At 40.4% G+C, this 26,883-nt stretch overlaps 1 protein-coding gene across 2 annotated transcripts in view; it reads right to left on the bottom strand.

Annotated features, from left to right (window-relative positions):
• Positions 1 to 26,883, bottom strand: part of PKNOX1 (PBX/knotted 1 homeobox 1) — a 74,661-nt gene that overhangs the window by 13,970 nt on the left and 33,808 nt on the right. Inside the window, exons 2-7 of one of the 2 annotated variants that reach the window (XM_006893935.1) lie at positions 22,927 to 23,036; positions 18,133 to 18,260; positions 15,090 to 15,261; positions 10,382 to 10,552; positions 2,992 to 3,091; positions 1,983 to 2,080 (exon numbers count right to left, since the gene is read on the bottom strand). In XM_006893935.1, coding sequence (XP_006893997.1) covers positions 1,983 to 2,080; positions 2,992 to 3,091; positions 10,382 to 10,552; positions 15,090 to 15,261; positions 18,133 to 18,260; positions 22,927 to 22,977 — 720 coding nt within the window. In that variant the 5' untranslated portion in view covers positions 22,978 to 23,036. Of the gene's footprint in view, positions 1 to 1,982; positions 2,081 to 2,991; positions 3,092 to 10,381; positions 10,553 to 15,089; positions 15,262 to 18,132; positions 18,261 to 22,926; positions 23,042 to 26,883 lie in introns of those variants that run through there. The other variant, XM_006893936.1, reaches the window with a different exon arrangement.

Raw genomic sequence — 26,883 nt, 5'->3', positions numbered from 1 at the left:
GAAGCATGGCCAGACACAAGGCCATGGACCCACACTGTTCAGCAGGACAAGACAGTATAGCACCCAAGCTACAAAGGTTTATTTATGGCTGCCACTCAGGCCACCACCAACAGTTCCACCACCTCCACTCACATCTCCATCATCACTGCCATCACCAGCACTGCTTCCACCAATATCACCACGTTCTTCTCCACCATCACCCCCATCACCCACCCTCCTCAACCACCACACCACTATCGCCACCACCACTCACACCTCCACTGCTCCCGCCACCCATGATGCCACTCCCACCATCACTAGTATTAATGATGATGAGAGTCACCTGTGACACGGTGCTTTCAGAGACAAAAATGACAATGTGATCCATAATGGAAAATCACCAATTTCCTTAGTAAAACCAACCTTGACAGTTTCTGGAACAAAACCATAAAGACTCTCATTACTTAAAATACATCAAGAACCCAAACATAGGAAGAGACGGGAAGAGGGGGAGGATAAGAAAGTGAGGGAAGAATGGAGGCTGGTAAAGAGAAGGACTATGAGGAGGAGTGCTGAGATGATCTAAGAGGTCTCCTATCACACTGGCATGCCCAGCCCCATCATAGCCTGGCACCTTTGACTCTTACTTGATTTTGTCCAATAAATCTGTGGTAAGGCCAAAGGTCAGCCTGCACTTGCACATCAGAGCCCCCTAACTGTCTGTTATTAAGTACAATACCAACATTTCCAAAGCTTGTAATGATACAAAAAAACCCCACAAAAAAAACCCAAAAAACCCCTTTATGAGTCAAAGACAAAGCACTAATATAAAAATGAAGTGTTCTTAAAAGAAGAACAGAAAAATTAACACTGTCTTTCAATTATTTAAACCTCAAAGTAGACATGTGTCGTCTGTGTATGTTTCATACACATAAATCAGAATGTAAAGAAGTCTTGGAGAACACTTGTCCAGTTTCCTTATTTGACCACAAAGGCATTCAGTTAAGACAGGACAACCCCAAGGCCACAGGTATTGTCCTGGTTCTTCTTGGCCTGTCCCTTCTGCTGGTGGGCTGCCTCTTGTGAGACCTGTCCCGTTGTTGTTGTTGTGTGCTGCTGAGTCAGAACTGACTCAGAGCTGACCCTACAGAGGATTTCCAGAGGAAATAAAGCACAGAGGAGATGTCAATCTTTTCACAGAGAAGCTGATGGACTCAAACTCCGTGTCTTTGGGATTGCAGTGTAGCTTCTTACAACTAGGCCATGAGAGCATCCTTTTCTTGGTGCCTGCCACCTGCCATGGGGTGTGGTAAAGAGATCTTGGGCTGAGTGCCCCAGAGCAGGGCCCATACTTGGCAACATGAAAGAAAAGGTCCAATAGGCACTACTTTTAATCCTTTCCTTCAGGCCTCCCATTCAGTGTCTGTAAGTACTTTAAAGTAACATAGTAACTTCTAGCCAGCTCTGGCTTGGCAGTGGTACATCAGAATGGCCTCAGGAGACCTTCCAAGGCACACAGGTCTGTGTCCATCTACATTCTCATGCTGGAGGCCTGGGGGAGGTGGTATCTAGTATGGCTGGACAACCTGCCAATATAATGAGCTTTCAGGTGGGCCCCTTAAAGTGGCCATTCACATGCCTTCAATCCTCTGATATGCCCTCGACTGAAAACCACACCTAGCTCAGACACACATGCTTTACAACTGCAATTGCTGCTGGGTGGTAGTCATTTGGCCCCTGCTTCTTTGGGTTTTTCTGCCTCTGGAACTTTTCTACAATAAGGGAGATGAAGAGCAAAAGTGAAAAAAGAAGCAAGACATCAACATTTAACTCAACAGAAAAGTTCCTACATGGCAGGCAGTCTGAGATCTACGACCATCAACCATCGTGGAGAGCACACAGTGCATGCCTGGTTCTACCCGCACCTCCCCATACTGCGCACAGCACAGCCTCAGGTGTGCACACATGCTCCCAGGATCCCCCTAAAGAGAAGCAACATGCACCTGTGAATTCTGGATCCTAACTGTCCCCGGTGACAGTGCTTGGGTCACGACTTGACCTTGTGGAGTGACCACAGTGACAGGCTGGTAAACTGTGCCACCTCAAAAAGAAAGCAGAGACAAACCAAATCACCTTTAAGCTATAGTCTTAATTATTTTAAAACCACAGATTATTGATATATTTATACAGGAAGTAAAATTTCTAGTTTGGTGAACATTTTTTCCTCCCCTCTAAGGTGGGGTTTCCTAATCGTTTCACATAACCAATAATAGTCTTTGCTACCTGTTTTGCCACAAAACCAATGAAATGCACACATTTGATAAGCAGTTGTCAAAGATCACAGAACTGTACATCAGGCCTCTCTATTCTTCATATAACACGAACCACAGGGAGCTCTGGATTTAACTGGGACTTGGAACTTTCCTGCTCTATACCTGCCTCTGTTTTCTACTTTGTCCCCCAAGGAGTACATCCCACTTGCTGCACAAGTACAAGAAGGAGATACATTACCAAGTTCCCTGGTGCATCTAGAAAACCCAAATATAAAACCACCATGAGGGAAAAATAAGAGGTGGAAAGAAGGAATCCTCCTATACCTACATTTTAAAAAATAGTCATACAAAGCTCTAGTGGTTTGAATCCACCACTGGCTCTGGAGGAGAAAGATGGGCAATCTCCTCCACCGCTATTTATAGCCTGTGAAACCCCGCTGGAGAATCAGCTATGAGTCAGTTCTGCCTCAACAGCAATGAGTTTTGAAAAAGTACAATTCGATTTGGTTAGATACTTTCAACTGTTACATAAAACATTTTCCTGCTCAGTATTTCTTGGTATAAAACATGTTATCAAAGTTAAAAATAAACAAACACTCTAAGAGTTTCAGATTTCAGTATTACTATACCAGGAACCGGTGATCAAGGCATCAATTAAAAATTACGTTTACATACTTTTCTTAGTGCTAATATAAGGACTTTTTCCTGCAAATGCTGTCAGGTTTTTCTTCACACATACCTGACACTGTTGCCATGGTTACATTTCCCTGCTGCAGGGCGGAGGCGGGCACCACGATGCCCTGGGGGCTGAGTGTGCCCGTGATGGCACTTGGGATCTGCTGTAAGGCAAAGCACACAGATGCAAGTCACTACTTAAGAAAACCCAGGCTCAACACTTCAAGGTGGCATAATGAAGTCACTAACAGTGGAAGGAGATGACAAGTTATCATCATAAAGCACACATTATACATCTGAAAATTATGAGATAATAAACTTCACTGTGTAAAGAACATGATGGTCAACAATGAAAGGTGAGTTTCCAATGTGGCTTCCAAAAGATTCTCTTTCTCTTCAACACCATATTAGTATCTGGAAGCCTTGAAGTTATGACTATGAAAAAGCTGCTATCTGACCAAACTGCCTAATTTTATCAGCCACTTTTCTTATTAGACTTGGCTCTGGGTACTTTGGAATTTTCACAAACCACATCTTCCTTCACAGGGTGAAGACAGGCCCTGGGCACCTTTCAAAGGAGTATAACAGAGGCTCAAATGTAAGCAAAAGCCACCAGTCATAAAGATGTTCTAACTGGAATAAGAAGGTCATTCTCACTGACCCACATCTTTCCAATTGCCCTCCTCTCTAACATGTGTGGTTTTCACACATGGACCACCTGTATATTCATACTAGTTGAGAGTTTGGAACAGACTCTGGCCCACAGCAAGCTCCAGGTCAGTTTTTGTAAATTGAATACTTGTGACCTTACCTATCCAGGACAAGCCTAAACAGGTTAGTTTACCTTTTTATTGTTACTGCTGGAAAAGAGAATCATCTGTGTAAGTACCAAGAGTGGCCTCGTACCACGCGTGGGCCTGGTACAAACAGGCACTCATACCTAACAAGTTAAATGGGTGAATACCATCCAGAAGCCATGACAGAAGCTGGATGTACAAGTTTTAGTAGTTGTGTTTAAGCCTGGTCATAATACCAAAAGTTAAGCCATTCATATAAATAAGTGAAAGTCTTGTATCAAGAATCTGTTGTTGTTGTTAGGTGCCGTGGCGTTGAGTACAACCTATAGTGACCCTATGAACAAGAGATTGAACCCTGTCCTATCCTGTGCCATACTCACATATCCTGACACATCAGACCCCATTGCGGCAGTCACTGTTACCAATCCACCTGGTTGGGGGTTTTCCTCTCCTTCATGACCTTTCTGGCATTATGTCCCTCTCTACAGAGCAGCTCCTCCTAGTAACATGCCCAAAGTATGTGAGGCAAAGCTTTATTATCTTTGCTTCCAAAAATCACTCTGGCTGCACTCTCTTGAAGACATATTCTTTGTTCTTTTGGCAGTCCATGGGATGTTCAGCAATCTTCTCCAACACCACAGCTCAAAGGCATCAATTTTCCTTATTCAATGTTTAGCTCTCAGATGCACAGCAAGTGACTGGAAAGACCATGGGCTCAATCACACACACCTTAGTCCTCAAACTGACACTGGCACTCTTCAGTAACTTGAAGAGGTCTCTAACTGCAGACTTTCCCAGTGCAATACATCTCTTGATTTCCTAACTTCTTGTATCAAGGCTGTTAATTGTAGATCCAAGTAAGATGAAGTTGTTTACAATTTCAATCTAGTCTCTATTGATCAAGATGTTGCCTATTGGTCCCGTGGTAAGACTTTTTGTTCTCTTTATATTGAGATACAATTCATATTGAAAACTGTTGTCTTTGATCTTTTGCAACAAGTGTTTCAAGTTCTCCTCACTTTCAGCAAGCAAGGTTGAGTCATCTGCATAATGCAGGTTATTGATGAGTCTTCCTCCGATCCTAATATGCCACATTCCTCTTCCTAGAGTCCAGCTTCTCAAACAATTTGCTCAGCATATGGACTGAATAGGTATGGAGAGAGAATACAGCCCTGACACACTCTCTTAATTTTAAAACATGTAGTGGGCCCTTGCTCTGTTTGTACAACAGCCTCTGGTCTAGGTATAGGTTTTGCATGACCACAATTAATTGCTCTGGGACTCCCATTTTTCTCAATGTTAGCCATAACTTGTTATGGTCCACACAGTCAAATATCTCTCTGCATAGCCAATATAGCATAGACATTCTTCTGGTATTCTTTACTTTCGGCCAGGATCCATCTGACATCAGTAGTGATATCCCTGGTGCCACAGCCTCTTCTACATCCTGCTTGAACTTCTAGTAGTTCCCTATCAATGCACAGTTCTAGCTGGTTTTGAGTGATTTTCAGCAATATTTTGCTTGCATGTGATATTAATGATATTGGGAAATGATAATTAAAATAAATGAACCCAAAATAAGAAGGAAAAATTCATTGTCATTGGTTGAGTCGGAATGAACTCCTTTAAGTGGGTTTTCTAAGGTTTTAAGTCACATGGGAGGAAACTGACCATCTTTCACCCACAGAGCCATGGTGGATTCACACAATCAGAGAGATGTCACATTGGGTTAGAAGTGCAATTCCTTATGCACTGAGCCACCAGAGCTCCCTAAAGCAAAAAGAAAAAGAGGAAGAAAGGAATAAAGAATTAAACTGATGAAACTGAGAATAAAAACAAATGAGAAAAAGGAACGAAACAAAGTTGGTTCTTTGGAAAGGTTGATAAAAATAACAAATCTAGCTAAGACTTTAAAAGAAAGAGAAAACACAAATTACCACTATTAAGCATGACATACGAATATCACTGCAGATCTTGCAGATACCAAAAGAAGGGAATGCTATGAACAACTCTATATACATACGCTTGACATCTTAAGAGAAAACAGATCAATTTCTTGAAAAACACAAGCTACCATTAGCTCATGAAATAAGAAATAATTTTAGTATCTTTTTAACTATTAATAAAATTGGATTTACAATTTAAAAGCCACCTCCAAAGAAATTGCTATGTCCTAATAGTTTCATGGTAGAATTCTAACAAACATTCAAAAAAAACCCTAACATCAATTCTACATTATTGCTTCCAAAAACAGAAGAGGGAATTCATTTTATGAAGCTAATATTATCTTCATACCCAAATCAGACAAAAACAGTAGAACAAGAAAACTACAGACCAATATATCTCACATACCGGACACTAAAATATTAAGAGAACTCAGTAATATATAAAAAGAACAATGTGTCAGGACAAGGAGGAGCCTATTAAATACAAGCAGTATTCATAACAAAAGCACAATTCATGAAAGGACAAGTTGATAAACTGAACTTTATCTAAATAAGAAACATTTGTTATGTGAAAAACCCTGGTAGGAGCATAAAAAACCAAGTTCTAGACATGAAGGAAATATTTACAGATCATAGCTTCAGCTGCTGTTGAGTCAATTCTGACTCACTGCAACTCCACATCTGTCAGACTAACAAAGTGAGATGCTCAGGGCTTTCCATGACTCATCTTCTACAAACACATCTCTCCAAGCCTTTCTTTCAAAGCCTCTGAATGGAGGCAGTTAAGCACATTAACCTTGTGACCATTAACAGACTTCCTGCAAACTACACTTCTAACAAATGACTAACACCTAGAACACACCTGAAATGTAACAGAAAACAAAACAGTGCAATTAGAAAATGGGCAAGATAGACATTATTCTGGTATTCTTTACTTTCGGCCAGGGCCCATCTGACATCAGCAGTGATATCCCTGGTGCCACAGCCTCTTCCAAATCCTGCTTGAATTAGTTCTAGCCATTAAAGAAGATTTACAGATAGCAAACGAGCACACAGTGTTATGGTCAACATCGTCAGCCACAAGGAAAAAAGCAAATTAAATTGAAAATCACAGGGGCTTATTACTGCAGATCACAGAAAGTATAAAATAAAATTGTGACAACACAAATGACAAGCTCATGGAGGAAACGCATTACTCACACACTGCTGTTGTGGTCGAGTCGACCATGACTCATAGTGACCCTATGCACAATAGCTCTGAACCCTGCATTCTATCCTGAGATAATCTCAATGTCTTAGACACAGCCACTTTCATTACCCCAGTTACTGTTGTCAATCCCCTTTACCCAGGGTCTTCCTCTCCTTCACTGTCCCTCCATCCTCCCAAACATGATGTCCCTCTCCAAGGACTGATCTGTCCTGGCAACCTGCTAAAAGTAGTTGAGACAGAGCTTCAAAATCCTTGCCCCTAAGGAACAGCTTGGCTTCACTCACTCTAGGAAAGACCTGTTAGATCTCCTGGCAGTCCATGGTAGTATGTTCAATACTCTTCCTCAGAACTACAGCTCAAAGGCATCAAATCTTCTGTCATCTTTGGTCACTGTCCAGCTTTCCTTTTTTTTTAAAAAAAAATTGAGATTTTAATGAAAGTTTATAAAGAACTTGTATTTCCATTCATTCACTGTTGCACAATTTCCTCCCTGCCCCTCCTCCCTCCAGTTCACTTTTTTTTTAAAAAAAGTTCTCTCGTTGTTATACAGTAGCCCCCTAGACCACTTTATTATGCAGCTCTTATTCTGAACTCTTATGCCAATCATAACTTTTTTTATTTTATTATTTTTGTGTGCGTGTGGCCAATAATAACTTTATCACATACTCTTTTTATACAGTTCTCCCTCTCATCTGTTTCAATGCTGTGTATATTATTTATTCCCTCTTTTCTTAGTTTTTCTCCAACTCCCAAGTCAGCCCTGTTTTGTAACAGTGGCATTATTCAGTATTTGTCTTTTTGTGACTGAAATATTTCATTGAGCGTAATGTCTTTCATGGTCACCCATTCTATATATTTTACGAGTTCTTTGTTTTTCAGTGCTGCTTCCATGGTCACCCATTCTGTATAAGATTTTATGAGTTCTTTGCTTTTCAGTGCTGCATAATATTCCATTGTGTGAATATGCCACAACTTCTCTATCCATTCGTTTGTTGATGGGCACTTGGTTTGTTTCCAAACTGTCCAGCTTTTTTTCTGCATAACAGGTAATTGTGAAGACCATGGCCTAGATCAGACAAACCTTAGTCTCCAGACTGACACTGTTGCTCTTTAGCATTCTGGAGAGGTCCCTGACAGTAGATTTTCCTAATGCAATTAGTCTTTTGATTTCCTGACTGCTGGAGTCAAGAATACTGATTGTGGAACCAAGTAAGATAAAACTGCTAACAATCTCAACCTCTTCTCTGTCTACTGTGGTGCTGTCAATTGGCCCAGAGGTGACAATCTTTGTCTTCTTGATTTTGAGTTTCAATCCATATTGCAGATTGCAGTCCTTGGCCTTCTGTAGCAAATGCTTCAGGCCCTATTTGGCTTTAGCAAGCAAGGCTGTATCTGCTGCATAATGCAAGTTGCTGATGAATCTTCTTCCAATCCTGAAACCACATTCCTCCTCATAAAGTCCAGCATCCCAGATGATTTGTTTCAGATATGGATTGAAAAGGTTTGGAGATAAGATGCACTATTTAGGTGTTCTGGAATTCCTATTCTTATCAAGGTTAGCCACAATTTGCTGTGGTCCACACAGTCAAATGCCTTTGCACAGAGCTAGTAAGGATGAAAATGGCATTGACTCTCTGGAATTTAGCAATTTCTTTTTTTTCTCAGTATTATCTATTATTTAATAGAATATTTATAGTTGAATGCCTTTGAATAAGAGATAAAACACAAGTGAACATTTTTCTGGTATTCTCTATTCTCAGTCAAGATGCACCTCTTTTTTTAAAAAAAAATAGCATTCAGTTTATTACAAATATTTAGTACTGGCTTCCCATATTCCCCCCCTTTTGTTTTTATCATAATTATGTTATCATCTAGATGAGCATCCTTTATACACAAACAAATAAAACTAATTAAACATAATAAACTCAAAGAAATACTTCCAAAAATCTCCATATGATCAGAAGGATTCAGGTTGAATATTCCTTGAAAGTTTGTTTTAATTGTCCCATTGCCACAGTGCTTGTCAAAGCCAGTTCTGATTAATCTCCCCAACTGAACATACAACTAGGATTTGTGTTCATAGCAGCTTTATTTGAAATAGTCCCAAAACCTACAAACAACTTAGATGTCCTTCAATAAATGAATGCTAAACAAACTGTGGACTCTTCACATCATGAAATACTATTTAACAATTCAGGGGGTAAGGAGGAAGGCAAAATCAAAACACACCAAATATTACTACGTGCAACAACCTGGATGGATCGCACAGAACTATGCTGAGTGAAAAGGCCAGTAACAAAAGGTCACATAGTGTATGAGGGCAGTGGACACAGCTGTGAAAGTGGTAGCACGAAACACTCTGGAGGATGGAAGCGCTCTGCATCCTGACTGCAGCACTGTGGACACCCCATGACACTGTGCTACAGTTTTTCCAAGATGTTACCACTGAGGGAAACTAGGTAAAAGATCTCTCTCTGTATTATTTATTTTAATTGTATGTAAAAGTATAATAATTTAAAATTCAAACATTACTTTTTAAAAAGAACAAGATATTAAAATGAAAATTTTAAAAAGTGGATTTGTAGACTCTTGGCCAATACTTCACAAGTGTAGTAACAATTTATAACCTCTTAGTTCTGGTTACAAGAATAGTACTAACAAGCATCTACAACTCATGTCCAAATTCAAATTGTCATAAATGCAATTTACTGAGGAAGTCTCTGCCAGAACTACTGAGAACTAGTGAGAGTTCTGTTGGGATCACAAGCCTCACATGAAAAGAGCTAAAATGACTGTGCCTCAAACATTTTCCCAATACTAATTTTAAGTAATTATAAAATTCATTGCTGTTAAGTCAGTTCAAATTCATGGTGACCTTCCAAAGGGTTTCCAAAGGTATAAGTCACAGCAGGAGGAGGCTGCCCAGCTTTCTCCCTAGAAGCCGCTAGTGGATTTGAACTGATGGAGAAGCGAGGTCTTTGGGTTAGTAGAGCATCTCACTACAGACTACATGACCAGAGCTCTCTAAAAAACACTGTAAGCAAACAAAGAAGAAAGTGCCTCACAGGGTTTCCCAGGCTATAATCTTTACGGAAGCAGGCTGTCACACCTTTTCTCCTTGGAGTGACTTGTGGGTTTAAACTGCCAACCTCTGCATTAGTAGTCAAACTCACTGGACTACTAGTAAATTCAAACACACACTAATTAAAAGTTTTTTTAAAAAGTGAATGGTATTCTACCCTCCAGAAATGTGGGCTCCAGAATCTCAGTGCACACTACCTGTAGAGTCTCAGAAGCTTCCTTGCAAGTCCAGAAACCCTGTGTCTCTGGCAGGCAGCCTCTGGTGAGGGAGGAAACATGCAATTCCCAAAACAGTTCATAGAGTGAGAGGGTTCTTCTAGCAGAGAGTCATTAAAACAGCCCAGGTTTTCTAAATCAGAGATTCCAGGAAATAAGAGGTTACAGTAACCAGGAAGTAAGGCAGACACCAAAATTAAATACCTGGGATTGTACTGGGGAATATGGACTTCCAGGTTCTCCACTCAACAGAGTTTCACTGTTCATTTTTGTTTTTAGACAGGCAATGTATCGGCTACAAAAATCTTTGCAGAGCTCATTAACCTTCTCCAGCTCAAGAAGATGAATACGCAAAACCTGGATTGCTTTTACCATCTGGAAGGAGAAAAGATGAAGATTTTTCAGGAAAAAAAATATTACAGCATTCTGCAGATCACAATTACCACCATGTCACTCTCCTAGTTATTGGGCTGAAATCCATACTGCTATCTTCACTTCCTGCAACAGATGTGGAATGGCATCAGAGATCAGATAAGCTGATATGAGCCCTGGTACCTTATTTGTGCATAACCCTGCCTGGTGGTGTCCTGGGAACACAGTACTCCAAGCCCAGGCTCAGCATGTCAGTTTCAGGGACATTGGGATGAAGTACTAGGCTCAAGTCCAGCTTGATCTCTGCTCTATTGCTTTGGATAGTTACACAGCCTCATTCCATTCTGTTTCCTCCTCTTATAAACAGACCTAAGCCTGTCACAATCTTCTGGAGCATGATATGGCTGAGCACAATGGGGTACAGCCCTGAGAATGGAGTCTGAAGGAAGCGCTCTGTTGGTCTCCATCAGCTTTGACTGGGCTGGGCATCTGGGCATGCCAGTAGTGACGGAGTGGGAGAAAGAACCACTTGGGCAGAGTGACCGCCATCATGAGACCAATCCTTGACTGAGCCCTTTTTGTAGCTCCACATGCGCCTGCTTGCTCAGGAGGACAGAGCCCTCCTCTGTCTGGACCCTCAGGATTGCTGAGACTCTTCTCCCATTTTATGCAGAGTTAGGGAGAGTATTAGTGATTGTTTAAAGCAGACTTGCCAAACCCTACAAGCAAAAATAAACCAAATCTTGTTTGTAGTTACAATGTGTTATAGTCACAGATTAGATGTTAATATTTAAAAGCTTACTTAGACAAAGGCACAAAACTTTCACATCTAACAAAGCCTACACTTGTAACAAAAGTCTCAGTGCATGATGAAGAATTTAGGTAGGAGCAGTGGCACAGCTGCTTCTATTAATTCATAGTTGTTGATTGCCTTCGAGTTGAGCATGACTCATAGCGACCCTATGAACAAAAGGCCTGAAGCCTCTCTAAAACGATCGACATTTATAATAATGAATGGTAAAATCAGTTACTGTGAAATAAATCACAGGATGAAATAAGATGAACATATTTACTACAGGAAATGATATATTTAGGGTTTTTCTTTATTTTTGTTATCATTGTACTTAATACTGAGACATAGTCCCTGATCCCCATGTGCCCTGTTTGCTCTTGCTGCCATAGGATATCTTGAGTACACTTTGTCATCTACTAAAATTTTACTCTTTTAAGCTACTGTTGTTGTTATGTAGCACAGAGTCAGAACTGACCCACAGCTGACCCTCTGGCTGTTTTTCAGAGGCAGTTAATCACACAGGAGGAGCTTGCACATCCTTCTCCTGTGGAGCAGCTGGTGGCCTTGAACCATGTGCTTTTGGGATTGTGGCACAGCTTTTTAGCAGGCCACCAGAGCTCCTGTAAGCTATTACTATTAGCTAATATTTCTTACTAATTTCAACTAAGCTTTGTCTTGGCCTTCTGGTTAAGATCAAGTAAATCATAACAGCCGTTGTTGTGTACAATAGAGTCAAAACTGACCCATAGCTGACCCAAAAATGACCAAGGCGAATTTTCAGAGGCAGTTAATTGTATGGGAGGAGACTGCTCATCCTTCTCCCATGGAGAAGCTGGTGGAATCGAACTGTGTGCCTCTGGGATTGCAGTGCAATTTCTTGCCACTAGGCCACACCAAAGTTCCCTTATAATCATAATTAACTATGTATTTTTGTTGAAGACAAAATATTTTATATTCTAACCTATTAAAACAAGGTTGGAAGCAGGGGGGAGCTCTGGTGGCCTAGTGGCAAGAAGCTGCACTGCAATCCCAGAGAAACACGGTTTGAATCCACCAGATGCTCTGCCGGAGAAGGAGGCGCAATATCCTTCTGTACCAGTCAGATCTGATTTGGCGGTACACGCACACAAAATAAAAAAAAAATTTAAAAAAAAAAAAAAAAAGGTTGGAAGCAGGAGTGGCATCTACTTCTGTAATAGCTTGCCTCTGGAAACCCTATGAACCTGAAAAAAGGACAAAAGTTATACATGTATCCAGGTCTTTCGTTCATAAGGTTGCTATGAGTCACCTAAGACTCGATGGCACTTAACAACGACAAAATTTCATAAAGTAAATGCAAGTTAGATTTCACAAAAACTTTAAAGTCACTCCTAAAAGTGCTATTATAACAGATAGTAACAGTCTTTAAAGGAAAGCAGCTTTACAGCACTGCTGAGTGAGAAACGCACTGTCATTATACTCATACCTAACCAGAGCAAGCCTCTTCACTCCAATCAGGACTTAGGAACCTCCTGTTACAGATACTCTGCTGTTGTGACACAATTTCTGTCCTGCCATCTCTAATGCCTTGGCACAAAGTGTTGTTACTGTTGATTGCCATCGAGTCAAGCATGACTCATAGTGACCCTAGGAACAAAAGGCCTGAAGCCTTTCTATAACTATCATCATTTATCAAAGTTCATAGAGTTTACAGAGGCATGTTGTTTAGGAAGTGAATGTCACTCCTGCTTCCAAGGTATAAATATGTCCATTCGCTCTCTGGTATTTATTTGCTGGTAAGAGGGCTAATATTTTGACTGCAGGCTGCTAAGGCCCTCAAAGGGCAGCTGGTGAAGGAGCCTATCTTGGGCACCTGGAGTTGTCAAAGGTGTTAACTGGGAACTGGACGAGACCACATGGTCACACCATTGAAAGCCCAAAGCTGCATTTCAGGACAAGGAGACTCATTGTGACAGAGGAGACAACTTCTGTGAACAGCTGCAAACTAGCTTTTAAAAATGCACTGTTTCCTCTGGAGAATACATCATTTCCTCTCTCGGTACCTCTGCACCCTCAAGCTGTGACTCCTCACTCCAGCCCCACTACCACATTCCCGAACACTCCAATCTTCTAAAAACCTTGGTCTAATTTGCTTAAGGCAGAGGTCCCACAGGAAACAGGGCTGTCTTAGAGAAGAAAATAAGGTCTATGCTCACGACTAGGGATGAACCAAGTTTGTCACAGGCATAGTTTGTGGGAATAGGGCCTGTGAGCACCCAGCTCCAACAAATTGTTAAAAATATTCAAGGGAGAGTCAGCTTTCTCACTGTATACCTGGGAAAGAAGCACAAATCTCTTTATTTGCATATGAAGGAAAAGGTAGCTATAGAAAGTGGGAAGGCTTGGACATTCAAGCAACCCCCCAAAAAATAAATTATACATGAACAGCACCATTCTTTCCTCTAACAGAACCAGTTTAAAGTCCTAATTAAAATGAAAAAAAAAAAAAAAAAACACAACAAAAAAAACACAAAAAACCAAAACCAAACAAACCAAAAAAAACCCACCAAAAACCCAAAACCCTCAAAACAACTATGAGATATCATCTCACCCAAGTAAGAATAGCAAAATATAACAGAACAGCAAGCAACAAATGCTGGCAAGGATGTGGAGAAACTGGAACTCTTATTCACTGTTGGTGATGGTGCAACCATTGTGGAAGGCGGTGTGGCGCTTTCTCAAAAAATTGCAAATAGAGATACCATTTGATCCAGCAATCCCATTACTGGGAATATACCCCAGAGAGACCATGTCTGCCATCCAAGCAGATATATGCACACCCATGTTTATTGCAGCTTTGTTTACAATAGCAAAGAGTTGGAAGCAGCCTAAGGGCCCATCAACAAACGAATGGATAGAAAAGCTGTGGTATATCCACACAATGGAATACTACGCAGCACTGAAAAACAAGGAACTCATGCACTATTATTCAAAGTGGGTGACCCTGGAGGACATTATGCTGAGTGAAATATCTCAGTCACAAAGGGACAAATACTGCATGGTGCCACTGTTGTAGAATGGGTCTGACATCAGAGTGGGGGTATGACAGAAAAAAACTGGATAAATTATGTATATTGTATTGAAACAGATGAGGGAAAGAACAGATTAGAAGTGATATATGATTGAGTATTATGGTTAGCACAGGAATCCAGAATTAAGGTTGCATAGAGAAGTGTACTCAGGGTGGGGGGTGGGGGGAAGGGACGTGGGAATTGTATACTAATGAAGGAATTTTTTCTTTTTTTTTTCTTTCTCTCTTCAGAGGGGGAAGCGAGCTGGTAGGGAAGGGTGGGAAGGGAGAAAATTGCGGCAATGAAGGAATGGAAATCCAAAACCTCTGTAAAAAAAAATAAAATAAAATGAATGAATGAATGAATGAATAAATAAATAAAGTAAAAAAAAAAACAAAAAAAACCCCACCAAACCCAAAACCCAACAACTCAGCAAACTCACTGCCAACAAGCTGATTCCAACTCCTGGTAAGCCTCCATCTGGTTCTAGGGCTATAAATCTTAATGAGAACAGACAGCCTTGTCGTTCTCCTGCAGCTGGTGGAGGGGAACTGCTGACCTTTTGGTTAACAGCCCAGCTCAGAGCACACTATGCCAGCAGGGCTCCTTAAAGTCCTAATGAGAAATCTAAACTCTTAGGAGATGATTTCAAGAGTAAAAGAAAGATAAATAAAACGAAAACATCTTCTTTACTTACTAAATTGTCAGTTTCTGGATCTTCACAAAAGAAAGGTTTTCCTTCCTTCTCCTGTTTCCTTACAAAATTTTCAATATCCACATCAAAACTGGCTGAAGTTGTGCCTTCAGAGCCCTGTGTAGATTGCTCACATTTTTCAAACAATAAAGCTAACAGTGGGAATAGGGGGTGCCTGGGGGATAGAAAAGAAAAAAAGAATAAATGTTTCACATTTTCACAATTTTAGTATGCACAAATATATTTATTTCTAATTTTACATACAGGTTGGTTGAGACAGAACTCACTTATCATCCAGTGGATCCATTTACAGTGCACTATTCAAGATATGTTAGTGTGCGCACCGAGTTGTACAATCATTACCACTACCACTATCTACTCCTACAACATTATCATAATCCAAAAAACAAACCCTGTACCCCTCAGCCATCAACCTCCAGTCTTTCCATCTCTTTCAGTCCAGGCAACTACTGATCAAATTTGTCTCTAAAGACATCTCTATTCTGGGTCTATGAAATCAAATGTGTCTAGTTTCTTTCATTTAGTATAAGCTATACTGTATGTAGCCTTCCTGTTCACTGCTTAAATCATAGACCATTAAGTGCATATACTCACTGCCATCTAGGTGGAACCAACTCATACGATCTATTTTTCTCCTGAGAGATTGGTGAATCAGAACTGCCTGCCTTTGGGTTGGCAGCCCAACTCCTTACCAACTAGCACATTTTATTTATCCAACTATCCATCCCATGATGCTCATTTGGTCCACTTTTTAGGTTATTTTAAATGATGAACATTCATGTTCTATATTTTTGTGTAGATGTAGAATTTAAATTCTCTTTGCTATATATCTCAGGGTAGAATTCTTGGGTCACATGTTTAATTTTTTTTTTTAAAAAAAAAGTTTAACTTTTGAGGAACTCCCAGACAGATTTCCAAAGTGAAAAACATTTTTACATTCCCAATAGCAGTATATGAAGGTTCTAGTTTCATATCAACAGACGTATTATCTGTGGCTATGAAGCAGTATCCCTGGCATTTATTATTAGACAACAAATATATTAATATATTCTTGCAAAAAATTAAGACAATAAGGATCAACTCAAAATCTTCTTAGATATATACTGCATTCTTGCCACACCGACTTTCCCCCCAAATCCCATTATCTTCCCAAAGGCAATCACTGCCTATAATTTGGTGTGTGTCTTCTCCCAAGCATATTGTATGTTCTCATAGTTTTGGAACTTGATTTGTTCTTCTAAATATGTCACAGGAGCAGGGCCAACTTCATGAGTACAGGACCTAGGCAATGGTACCAATTTAATGTCATCTTAAAATCCTTAAGAGTGCTACAGTTTCTTTTTGTACTGGATTCCACAAAATAATGCTGTAAGTGCTGCTTAAGAGGCTGCCTTTATCAGGTCCTAGAATTCTGTTCTCTAAATGTAGCATGGTACTCTGTAGTACGAAACTGCACACAGGTAGCCTCTATGTATGCCACTTAGGTTGTTTGCACTTGATTAGTATTTCTAAGCAACACTGCAATAAATACACAAATCTCAGAACGTTAGCATCTAAGAGACACAATTATCTTCCAGACCATCTAACCAAAACCAGAACTGCATGACATTGTATCAAAGGGTCAAACTGCTTTCCAAAAAAGGAATGTTATTTAGCTACTCTGACCAACAACTGGAGAGGAAAATGTGAAATAAAACTCAAAAACATTTAAAAAAGGCCAGGCTGATAGTCTAATAGTCTGATGAGACTAGCAGAATTCTCAAGACTATGGCTTTTAGTCGTCCTTTGAACCTGGAACAAAACTCACTCTCTTGCTTAACTTGGAGTCAAAACAATAGATAGGCCTGTAAAGTGAACTAGCAGTAGGTAGGCACTCACTCCTTAGAATAATTAACCTTATGAAGAAAAAAGAATAACATCTGTCCAAAGATAAAGCCCTGAAGGCAGGAAGGGGCAGGATAAATACATATGGAAATAAAAATTCCCAGGAAGGAGTGGGAAAAAAGTAATTACATTATGGGTATTGTAATTAACGTTATAAAATTTGTATGAATGGCTGAATGAAAAAACAATTTGCTTCATAAACTTTTGCTTAAATCACAGGAAAGAAAGGGAACAATTTCTTAGCTTCTTTTGCACATTCTCCAGGTAAATTTCAGGGAGCTCTGGTGGCCGAGTTCAAGGAGAATTGTACTGCTAACCCAAAGATGGTGCCTCTCTGATGGTTTAAATCCACTAGCAATTACTAGGGACAAAGCTGGGTAATCTCTTCCCATGTGATGCATAGCCCTTGAAATTCTGCTGGAGAATCAGCTATGAGTCAGTTCCAACTCAACAGAAATGAGCTTGAAGTAAGTTTCAGAACTGGGTTTGCATTTTGGGGATAAAGTCCATTTGACCTCACCATATTCTTCTTGTACATTCTTTAATTAAATTTTTACTATTTTATTGAGGATTTTTATTAATATGCTCATGAAGAATATTATTCTGTATTTTATTTTGGACTTCTTATTGGGCTTAACAGCCAAGTTACATTGGATTCACAAAATGAGTTGAGCAGTATCCCCTCCTCTTCTAGTTCCTAGAAGAGATTGTGTTGACTTGTTATTTTATTGTTCTATACATGCTTAGTAGAATTCTTCAGAAAAACTAACCAAGGCAAAGATTTCTTTTTTACAACATTACATAGAATACAGATTTATATTCGAAGCCTTTTTTTACATTAGACATAACATCTGAAAAAGTTTTTATCCAAGTACAATCATCATACAATGGTATCTTACCACTTCCTGCCTACCTAATAGCTCGTCTTTCTAGTTATCATCAAATTGATCCCAAATGGCAACTGGTATGTCAGAAGAGAACTGCACTTCATAGGAGTTTTAGTGGTAATTTTTTGGAAGCAGATCTCCAGGCCTTTTGTACCACTCAGGGACTCTAGTTAAGAGCTCTAGCCCATGTTAACAAAGTCTTCTAATAACTTTTCCCCCCTCAATATACCACCATACCACTTCTGGAGAGCTACCTATAAATGGCCTGCTTGTCTGCATCCATCGGTGTCTGAGATTCCACAGGGGGAGGGCTCACTCCTTCTGCATCAGTCTCAGAGCAGTTAGGATCTTGCTCTGTTTTTAACTCTGTTACTACTTGCATCTGTAAAAGGAGGAGGAGGAGAATTTTGTCATCAAACATAATGTGAACTGTTAATAACAATCCTATTTCCAAACAAATGCAATGGAAACAATAACTTGCCAGACAACTGTGTAACTGGCAACTATGCCGAAAAATTACTGCCAACAAAATTCCTCTGAATTGAAAGTGTTCTTCAAGAAGAAAAAATAAAGGTTAAATTTCTAAATCATTTAAGAGTTTAGATGAAGTGTTTATGATTTTTAGACTCATAATAATTATACATTATATAAAGGATCTGTAAATATATAATATTACCCATATCTACTTTTGCTATGTATCTTCTCATTTTATAATACTATAATAATGAGAAGATAAACAATGCAAACGTTTCTTATCTCAACATAAACAGAGGGCAAAATGTTCCCTTATCTACTCACAAACCTTAGAAATATCTTGTTATAAAATAGTTAAACTCTGCATTTAGAAAGTAAAGGACAGCTGTGCTTTAAAGAAACAGTATTAGTTAGAATAAACATTAAGAGGATGACCATGTAAATTGCTTTAAGTTATATTTCCCACTGAGATTAAAAATTAGTTCAATCCTCCAACACAGAGAAGATTATGTTTAGACTTCAAAGAAATAATGAGAGAGTGAAAATACTACTTATGTAAAAATAGAGAACTGTACCCATGTGTTCTCCAGGTGTTAACCTGCCCTGTCAGAACTTCAGGGTCCTGCACAGCACCCAGGGATCAACTTCCTGCCCTTAAGGATAGAGCCAGTTGGGGGAGTCACCTGCTCTCTTCTCCCTAGCATAAACAAGACAGCTTCTTTCTGTGGGAGAAACAGTACTAACTTCAGATTGTACAATGCACTCAGGAAATTTCATTTTCCAGTCTCTTGAAAAATAAAAAAAGCTAAAGCCACAGCTTTGACATTCTTTGAACATGTTATGTTGCAAGAGAGGGACATCATGCTTGGGAGGGTGGAGGGACTGCACAGGAGAGGAAGACCCTCGATGAGATGGACTGATTCTGTCACTGGGATAATGGGGATGGACGTGTTGGAGACAGTAAGATTGGCAAGGGATAGGACAGGGTTTAGGGCTGTTGTACATAGGGTTGCTATAAGTTGCAAGCAAATCAATGGCACATAACAACAACAACAACGCAACACCAAGCAATCTTTCCAGAGAGCAATTTGATAGTAAATATAAAATAGTCTTTAAAAATTATTTTTTAGTATTTTATTTATGACTCAAAAATCAGAAATTTAAATGGTCAACCTCAGAGGAATGGATAGGCAAATTATAATAGATCTGGAGGGAGGTACCTCTCCAGAGTACTGAAGAGCAACGATGCCAGTCTGGAGACTAAGGTGTGCCTGACCTAGGCCATAGTCTTCACAATTATTTGCTATGCATCAGAAAGCTGGACAATGACTAGGAACGACAGAAGAAGAATTGATGTCTTTGATCTGTGGTGCTGGAGAAGAGTACTGAATATACCATGGACTGCTAGAAGAACAAACTGGTTCATTCTGGACAGATTGAAACCAAGCCGCTGCTTGGGAGGCAAGGATTCTGAAGCTTTGTCTGACATACTTTGGGCATGTTGCAAGAAGGGACAGTATGAGAGAGAAAGACCTTTGATGAGATAGACTGATTCAGTGACAGGGAATGGGGGTAGGAGTGTCAGAGACAATAAGGTTGGCACACAATAGAGCAGGGTTCAGAGTTGTTGTATATACAGTTACAAGTACACGATGGCACATAACAACAACATATTGTAAGATATTAAATGTTATATTCAGAAAAAAAGATGTCCTTGTCATAGGGGAGTGTTTAACTATTTAAAAAGCGGCACTGTCACATATTTGACACTAAAGGGGACACCTGGTCATCAGAGACCAGCTCAGCCAGAAGTCTGACCTGAGGAGTTGATGGGACAGACCCAACACCAGCAAACACAGAAAAGCATATGACTGACCACGTCAGATCAGAGGACAGGATGCAGACTAGTGTGAAATAAGGTGGGCAAGAAGTCTTGGTTGGAAGGCGTGAACTTAGGCAAGGCTTAGAGGATGAGAGAGAGTTTATCCAATAAACATCTTCAGATTTGGTTCTGAGGGATGAAGAGCAGAGAGAGCTGCCAGTGTGAAGGCCGAGCAGCACAGCAGAGGTGGGTACATACCAACTGATGGCTGGAGGAGGGCAGACAAAGAAAAAAGAGCAGGGAGCAGGGGAGGTGCCAAGCCAGGACCACACAGGAACAGTGTACGGGTTAAAGCGCAATCAGAAAAAGAAAACTCTGCCAGCGTATTAACCCTAATGCTGATCATCTTATTAAAATTCTCAAATACAAAAAGAAGAAAACTCTGTGTGTGCTTTTATTTAATTCTCCCTTCTAACTATGTTGTAAAAACCCTGCTCAATGGGACAAAGGCAGTAGCAGCCAATCTGTCAATGCCAACGGGCTGCTGAACAAGGGGAAATGAAGTAACGCCCATGCTGGGGGATGACCACAGAACATCTTGGGACCTTCACCAAAACCCAGTGATCCAAGAAAAGACCACTGGTGTCTCGGGTCTCCTTTGCCACCATCTCTGCTCTCTGATTCCTCTAGGTCACATAACACAAAACATCCAAGCTGTTACAGTAGCATTAAAGAAAACAAAGTCTCAGGTCTGGTTGAAAAACAGTAAAAAAGTCACCCTTGTAACATCACAAGCAACAACTGTGCTACTTACACATGAGTCAAGTAAATGGGCAAAGCAGCGAAGACAGGCTACCTGTACTACTAGGTGGCCTGGGCACATGGCCTTCATAAAACAAAAAGACGACAACGATGGAGAAACAAAATGTGAAACAGCAAATAAAACTTCTCACAAGTGCATCATATTATTGGTATTTGTATTAAATTTAAATTGGTAAAAGAATTGTTGGAATTTTAAAAGGAGATGGTCAACAATTCACAGTCCTGAAAAATTAAATGAAAACCAAGAGATAAATAACACACAGAAAAATTGGAAGAGCCTCTTGTGAAAATGAAATTATAAATACTGAGAAAACATATGAGACAACCATAGTATGCATCGATTAAAAAGTCTACAAAACCAAGCAATTAGAGAAAAGATAAATGATGGACATCTTATGATGAACAAACACAATGTAACCTCAAGATAACTACAGCTAAGGTAGAGAACACAGCAAAGGAAACAAGCCGTTCCAAACGCAGAGTGCAGAAAGTTCCTGAAACGGAGGAAGAACAGGTCTATTGGTCAAAAGGCGTGCCATGTTCTAAGACAATTTAATTACTGAATGTACAATGCAGGGGACAGTACAACTCCATACTAATCTTGAAGAATTAAAAAAAAAATCTCCAAGAATGGGAAGAGAATTCCTCAGTCTTCCATACAGACAAATCTATTAACCCTAAGGCAGAAATCCATTTACTCTCAAATTCTCCCATGGCAGTTTTAACAGAAGACACCAGAGATGCCTACAACATTCTCAGGGAAGTTTAATACCGCCAAATACCTTCCCAATCAAGATGTCACTATGTAAAAGAGCAACAGGAAGGCATTTTCAAACAGGAGAGAAGGAATATGGTACTCAAGTCCCTCCTGAAGAATATTATTTGATAACAACACTCAGGTAGCCTCATCTTGCCAACTCTGACCAGATCAGTGGAGAGCACTATCCAGAAAGTGGCCCTTGAAGGATACTGTGAGGTGGGAGTAGGAGGGCTTGAGGTTTGAACTGGGGGAGTAGCTGAGCTTATGAACCTATCAGAGACTTTACTACTACACCACTATTCCCACTGTCTACATAAACCCAGAGGGCACTACTAGCACAGATCACAGTGCACCTCCTGGAGCAGGGAACTAGAAGCTTGTCTGGCTTATGCTAATCTGCCTAAAAATCCCAGAAAGCAACATGATTAGTACTTTTATATCTGTTCCTGCCTTGTCTTGAGAGGTCTGCAGCATCTCACCTGACCCTTCTTTACCTCTAAACTAATCTCCAGAACAACATTCTAGAAAGCTTCCACGACTATCATTCATCCTTAAGTAACCTAATTTCCTGGCAAATATAGCTGACTAATACTGTGGTTACACTCTCCCCACCGTCAATTAAATTAATCCAACTTTCTAGGAAGTTTCCCTAACTGCTATCATTCCCCCTCCCTTTAAGAAGACCCATTTCTCTTGGCTTGGATTAGGTGAGGTCGTAGCCCTAGCTGCTCTGTCATTATCACATGTCTTTCTACCCCAGCCAAAGGACTGTCTTTACCTTCCACACAGAGTCTCATGTATTGGGAATCTGCATTCATTTTTGTTGGATGAATCAATGAATAAGCTGGAATAATATTAACTGGAACAAGGCAAATAACATGGAGAAAATATCTATTTCTGCAACAGTCTTATTTCTCTTTAGATGGATCATGAATAGCTCTCTACTACTAGAGTCTAGAGGTGTCCAAATTAACTGCAATCTTGGAGAACGCAAAGGGCAACAATCTGAACAATTCTATAGCTTTCTGATACCCCACACAGAACATATGCATAATATACTTGAAATTAAACTCCCAGTCTCAAAGATATTGAATATAAACATCCAAAGCATTTTTCAAATCTTGTCACTTGTACAGCAATTACAATTAAGAATAAAATTAAAGCTCTCACTTGTTGCCCATCTTGATAGCTGTCTATACTTAAGGTCTGTGTAGCCATCATGGTTAATGAGAGTTCTATTACAAGACATCAAATCATCTTGAGTCAAAAGCAAATGTGGTCTGGGGAAACAAAAGCAGAAAACATCAGTTAATAGTTATAGAGCATTTTTTGGTCTCTTTTTCTCCACAGCATCCACATATTTTTGGTATGACCGTGTCATTCTTTACCACTAATCCACCATAGTTTTAAAAACATGTATTGTTATATGGAGGTAAGAAGCCATTCTTAAGACAGCTTGATAAATTCTAATCCATCATAGTACCCTCACTTGACCAGCTGGTCCAGTCTTGTAGTCATAGTCTCTACAAAGGGGCCACCACACTGTAAAGTACCATCAGCCACAAATGACAACCTGGGAACACAGCCACAAACAACAAAGCAACATTCCTGCTTTCTAGACAAGACACAGCAAGCAGTGATCTATCAGAGAGACATAGGTAAGCGTCACACAGGAAACTGCAAGGGGAGAGGATGGCTGCCTGGGCCTCAGAGTCAAAGCAGACCTCCTAGTAAAAGCACAATTTGGGCTAAGGCCCTGTGGGGCTAATGGGAGACTGGTATCCTGAGAGATAAAGTAGTCAATATAGAGACATAGGACAAAAATGATGATATATGTGCTCAGCGAGGTCAAGACAGGCACATTCACAAGAATCTGAATATAAACCAAATATGCACTTGACAATCCATTTGCTTAATGACAACATAACACCTTTAATACCTTTAATGGGCTGAAGTTAAAATGGCAAAGACTGACTCTCTTGAGCACAGACTCAGGGCATGGCATTTGCACCACATCAACACACCAGCTCAGCACAGAAGAGATTGCTACATTAGCTAACCATTCCAGGACCACATCAAGAGGTTATGACCTTCCACAAAGATATCATATCCAGGCTACAACAAGAGCACGTACAGGCCAGCATAGCACCTACCTGATCAGCATGAGCAAGACTACTGCTAGCCTAAAGACTGTGCAGCTCTGAAGCACACCTAACCCACAGTGAACAGAAGGAACGCGAAGCTCCTCACAAGCAAAACAGCTCACAGGAATGGATACATTCAAGCTCACTAAGAGCAGCAGGGGTACCAATAGCAAAAACCAAGTGTTGTATGACCGAGTTATATCCTAAGGTCATTCTTGCAAATCCAGGAAGTTCTCTTAGGAGCCCATTTCACACTTCAGAGCTCGAGGGAGAGAAGCAGGGGCCACAGAGGTAAAGAGAGCAGAAAATCTTCAAGCTCAGTGTTGTTCTGAAACCCACAGCCATAGACAAGCACTGTTAACACCACTGAGGAGCTAGGACACTGGAGAGTTAGACACAAAACTTCCTAAAAGTCTCAGAGGAATCAACTCTTGATTGTTTTTGTTCAACTGTGAGACATGGTCTCATACCCTGAGAACACTGAAGAAAAACAGTGTAGAAAAAGTTCTTGGTCTGACAGAGGTTCAAGTGGAAAGGAGAGAAAGAAAAAAAAAAGGCTAACTTGTTATGCATCAGAGAGTTGGACAATGATTAGGGAGGACAGAAGGAGAATTGATGCCTTTGAGCTGTGGTGCTGGAGAAGAGTACTGAGAATATCGTGGACTGCTAGGAAAACAAACAGATTCATCCTGGAAAGGGTTAAACCAGGTGGCTCCTTAGAGGCAAGGATTCTGAGGCTCCGTCTAACATACTTTGGACATGTTGTAAGGAGAGACCGGTCCTTGGAGAAGGACATCATGCTTGGGAGGGTGGAGGGACAGCACAGGAGAGGAAGGCCCTCTATGAGGTGGATTGATTCAGTGACTGGGGTAATCGGGATGGGTTTATCAGAGACAGTGCAATTGGCACAGGATAGAGCAGGGCTTAGGGCTGTTGTACATAGGGTTGCTATGAGTCGCAAGTGGGACATAACTAGTGAACTATAAACAAATGGCATGATGATAAGATGAGGTAGATAATGGGACAAAGAGAGAGGCTAATTGGAGGGGAAGGAGTTAAGGCGCCAGAGAGAAAAGAACATTCTGGTCAGGAAGAGTGGTGTATCTGAGGTACAGTGAGGGGACCAGTGTAGTGAGGCAGAGAGATAGGGAGGGAGTGGGTGGCAGGCATGGAGACAATGAGGGCCACAGTGAAAAGCAGGGCTGTCTCAGATGGGAAACCATGAGAAGTTGTGAACTGAGGGCAGTAAGATGTCATGTGAAGGAGAGAGTCACTGTCCAGAAGCAGAGACAGCAGGATTTGCTAAGAAGTGGAAGTAAGGGGTGGGAGGAGTCAGGAGGGCTCTACAGGTCTCACCAGGCAGCAGGAAAAGTATAGAGCTACAATTCCTAAAGTGGAAGAGACTGCCAGCAGAGGCTCTGTGGTCTGATGAGAAAGCAGGCGTCAGGCATTTTAGGCATGAGATGCTTCTCAGACTCCAAGAGACTATTTTGTATAAATGACTCTAAGCTGGAAACAGAATCCCGGCAATCATCTGGATATGGTTACTATGTGAAATGGGTTGAACTGTGTCCCCAGAAAAAACAAGTCTAATCCTAACCCTCAGTACCTGTGAATGTGACCTAACTAGGAAATAGGGTCTTTGCATACATACAAGTACCTCTCACGTTGTTGAAAGTTTGCTTTATTTTTATAAAAGATCTACATTGGTACCTGTTTTCTCTAAGGGAGTTCTAACGGCCTAGTCAGGAGGGAGTTGTACCGCTCTAAGAGAAAAAGATGAGCAATTTATAGTCTCTGAAAACCTACTGTAAGTCAGTTCCGACTTGATGGCAATGAGAGGAAGGGAGAGGGAAGAGGGAGAAACAGACACAGGTTTTCTAAAATTGAAAGACATAAAAAAGGGTTTTTGTTGTCACAAAAAAAGGCAAAGCATGAAACTAATGTTCAGTGTTTGTTTTCCACCAAGTGGTTCAAGAGGCAGTGTGCACACTGTCAGGGAGTAATGAAAGTGACATCACCAAGCTCCTTCCCAGGAACTGCACTCAGCAACTCAGCATCACGTCACCAATAGCTTTGAAGTGCTACTGTGAGCACCTGCACTTTATCTCCATTTATTTTGTGCATCTGTTAGCATGAAGTGTCCTGAATATCAGAAAAGCCTAAGAGAACTAGCAGGGTATCACATTCAGCAGACAATTCCAAGTATTTTTCAATCATAGTGAATGAAACTAAGGTATTATACATGCAGTGAACTTGCCTATGCCCACCATTCATACTAACAGTATGTTGTCATGTGTCATCAAGTAGATGACAACTCACAGCAACCTACAAACAACAGATGTGAACGTTGCCTTATCCTTTTGCATCTTTAGGATCTGTCACATGCTTCATCCAACTGGAACAGTCACTGTGTCAATTCATTTTATTGAGGGTCTTCCTTTCTTTCTCTACTCCTCCACTTTCCCAAGGACTGGCCCCTCCTGGCAACATGCTCAAAGTATGGAAGAAAAAGTTTTGCCATCCTTGCCTCTAAACAACACTGTGGTTGCACTTCCTTCAAGACAGACTACTTTGCTCCTTTGGCCATCCTTGAAATATTCAGTATTCTTCTAACACCACAATTCAAAGGCACCATTTCTTCTATCATCCTATATCATTGTTCAACCTTCAGATGCATTGGAATCAACTGAAAAAATGATGGTCCAGATTTGGCACACTTAGACTTTAAACTGACAGCTTTGCTCTTCAGAATTCGAAAGAGGACCGTGACAGCAGAATTTCCCAATGCAATATATCTTTAGATTTTTCTGACAGTTGCTATCATGGGTACGGATTGTGGCTACAAGTAAAAGGAAATAGGTGATAATTTCAATCTTTTCTCTATTACGATGTTACTCATTGGTCCAATGGTGCAGATTTTTGTTTTCCTGGTGTTGGGATATAAACCATATTGCAGGCTGTAGTCTTTGACCTTCTGAAG

The sequence above is a fragment of the Elephantulus edwardii genome, unplaced genomic scaffold, assembly GCF_000299155.1.
Source record: "Elephantulus edwardii isolate Elephantulus edwardi_28Jun2011 unplaced genomic scaffold, EleEdw1.0 scaffold00133, whole genome shotgun sequence".
Classification (NCBI taxonomy): domain Eukaryota; kingdom Metazoa; phylum Chordata; class Mammalia; order Macroscelidea; family Macroscelididae; genus Elephantulus; species Elephantulus edwardii.
Note: the sequence above shows the minus strand (reverse complement) of the source record. Positions and strands in the feature narration are given on the sequence as shown.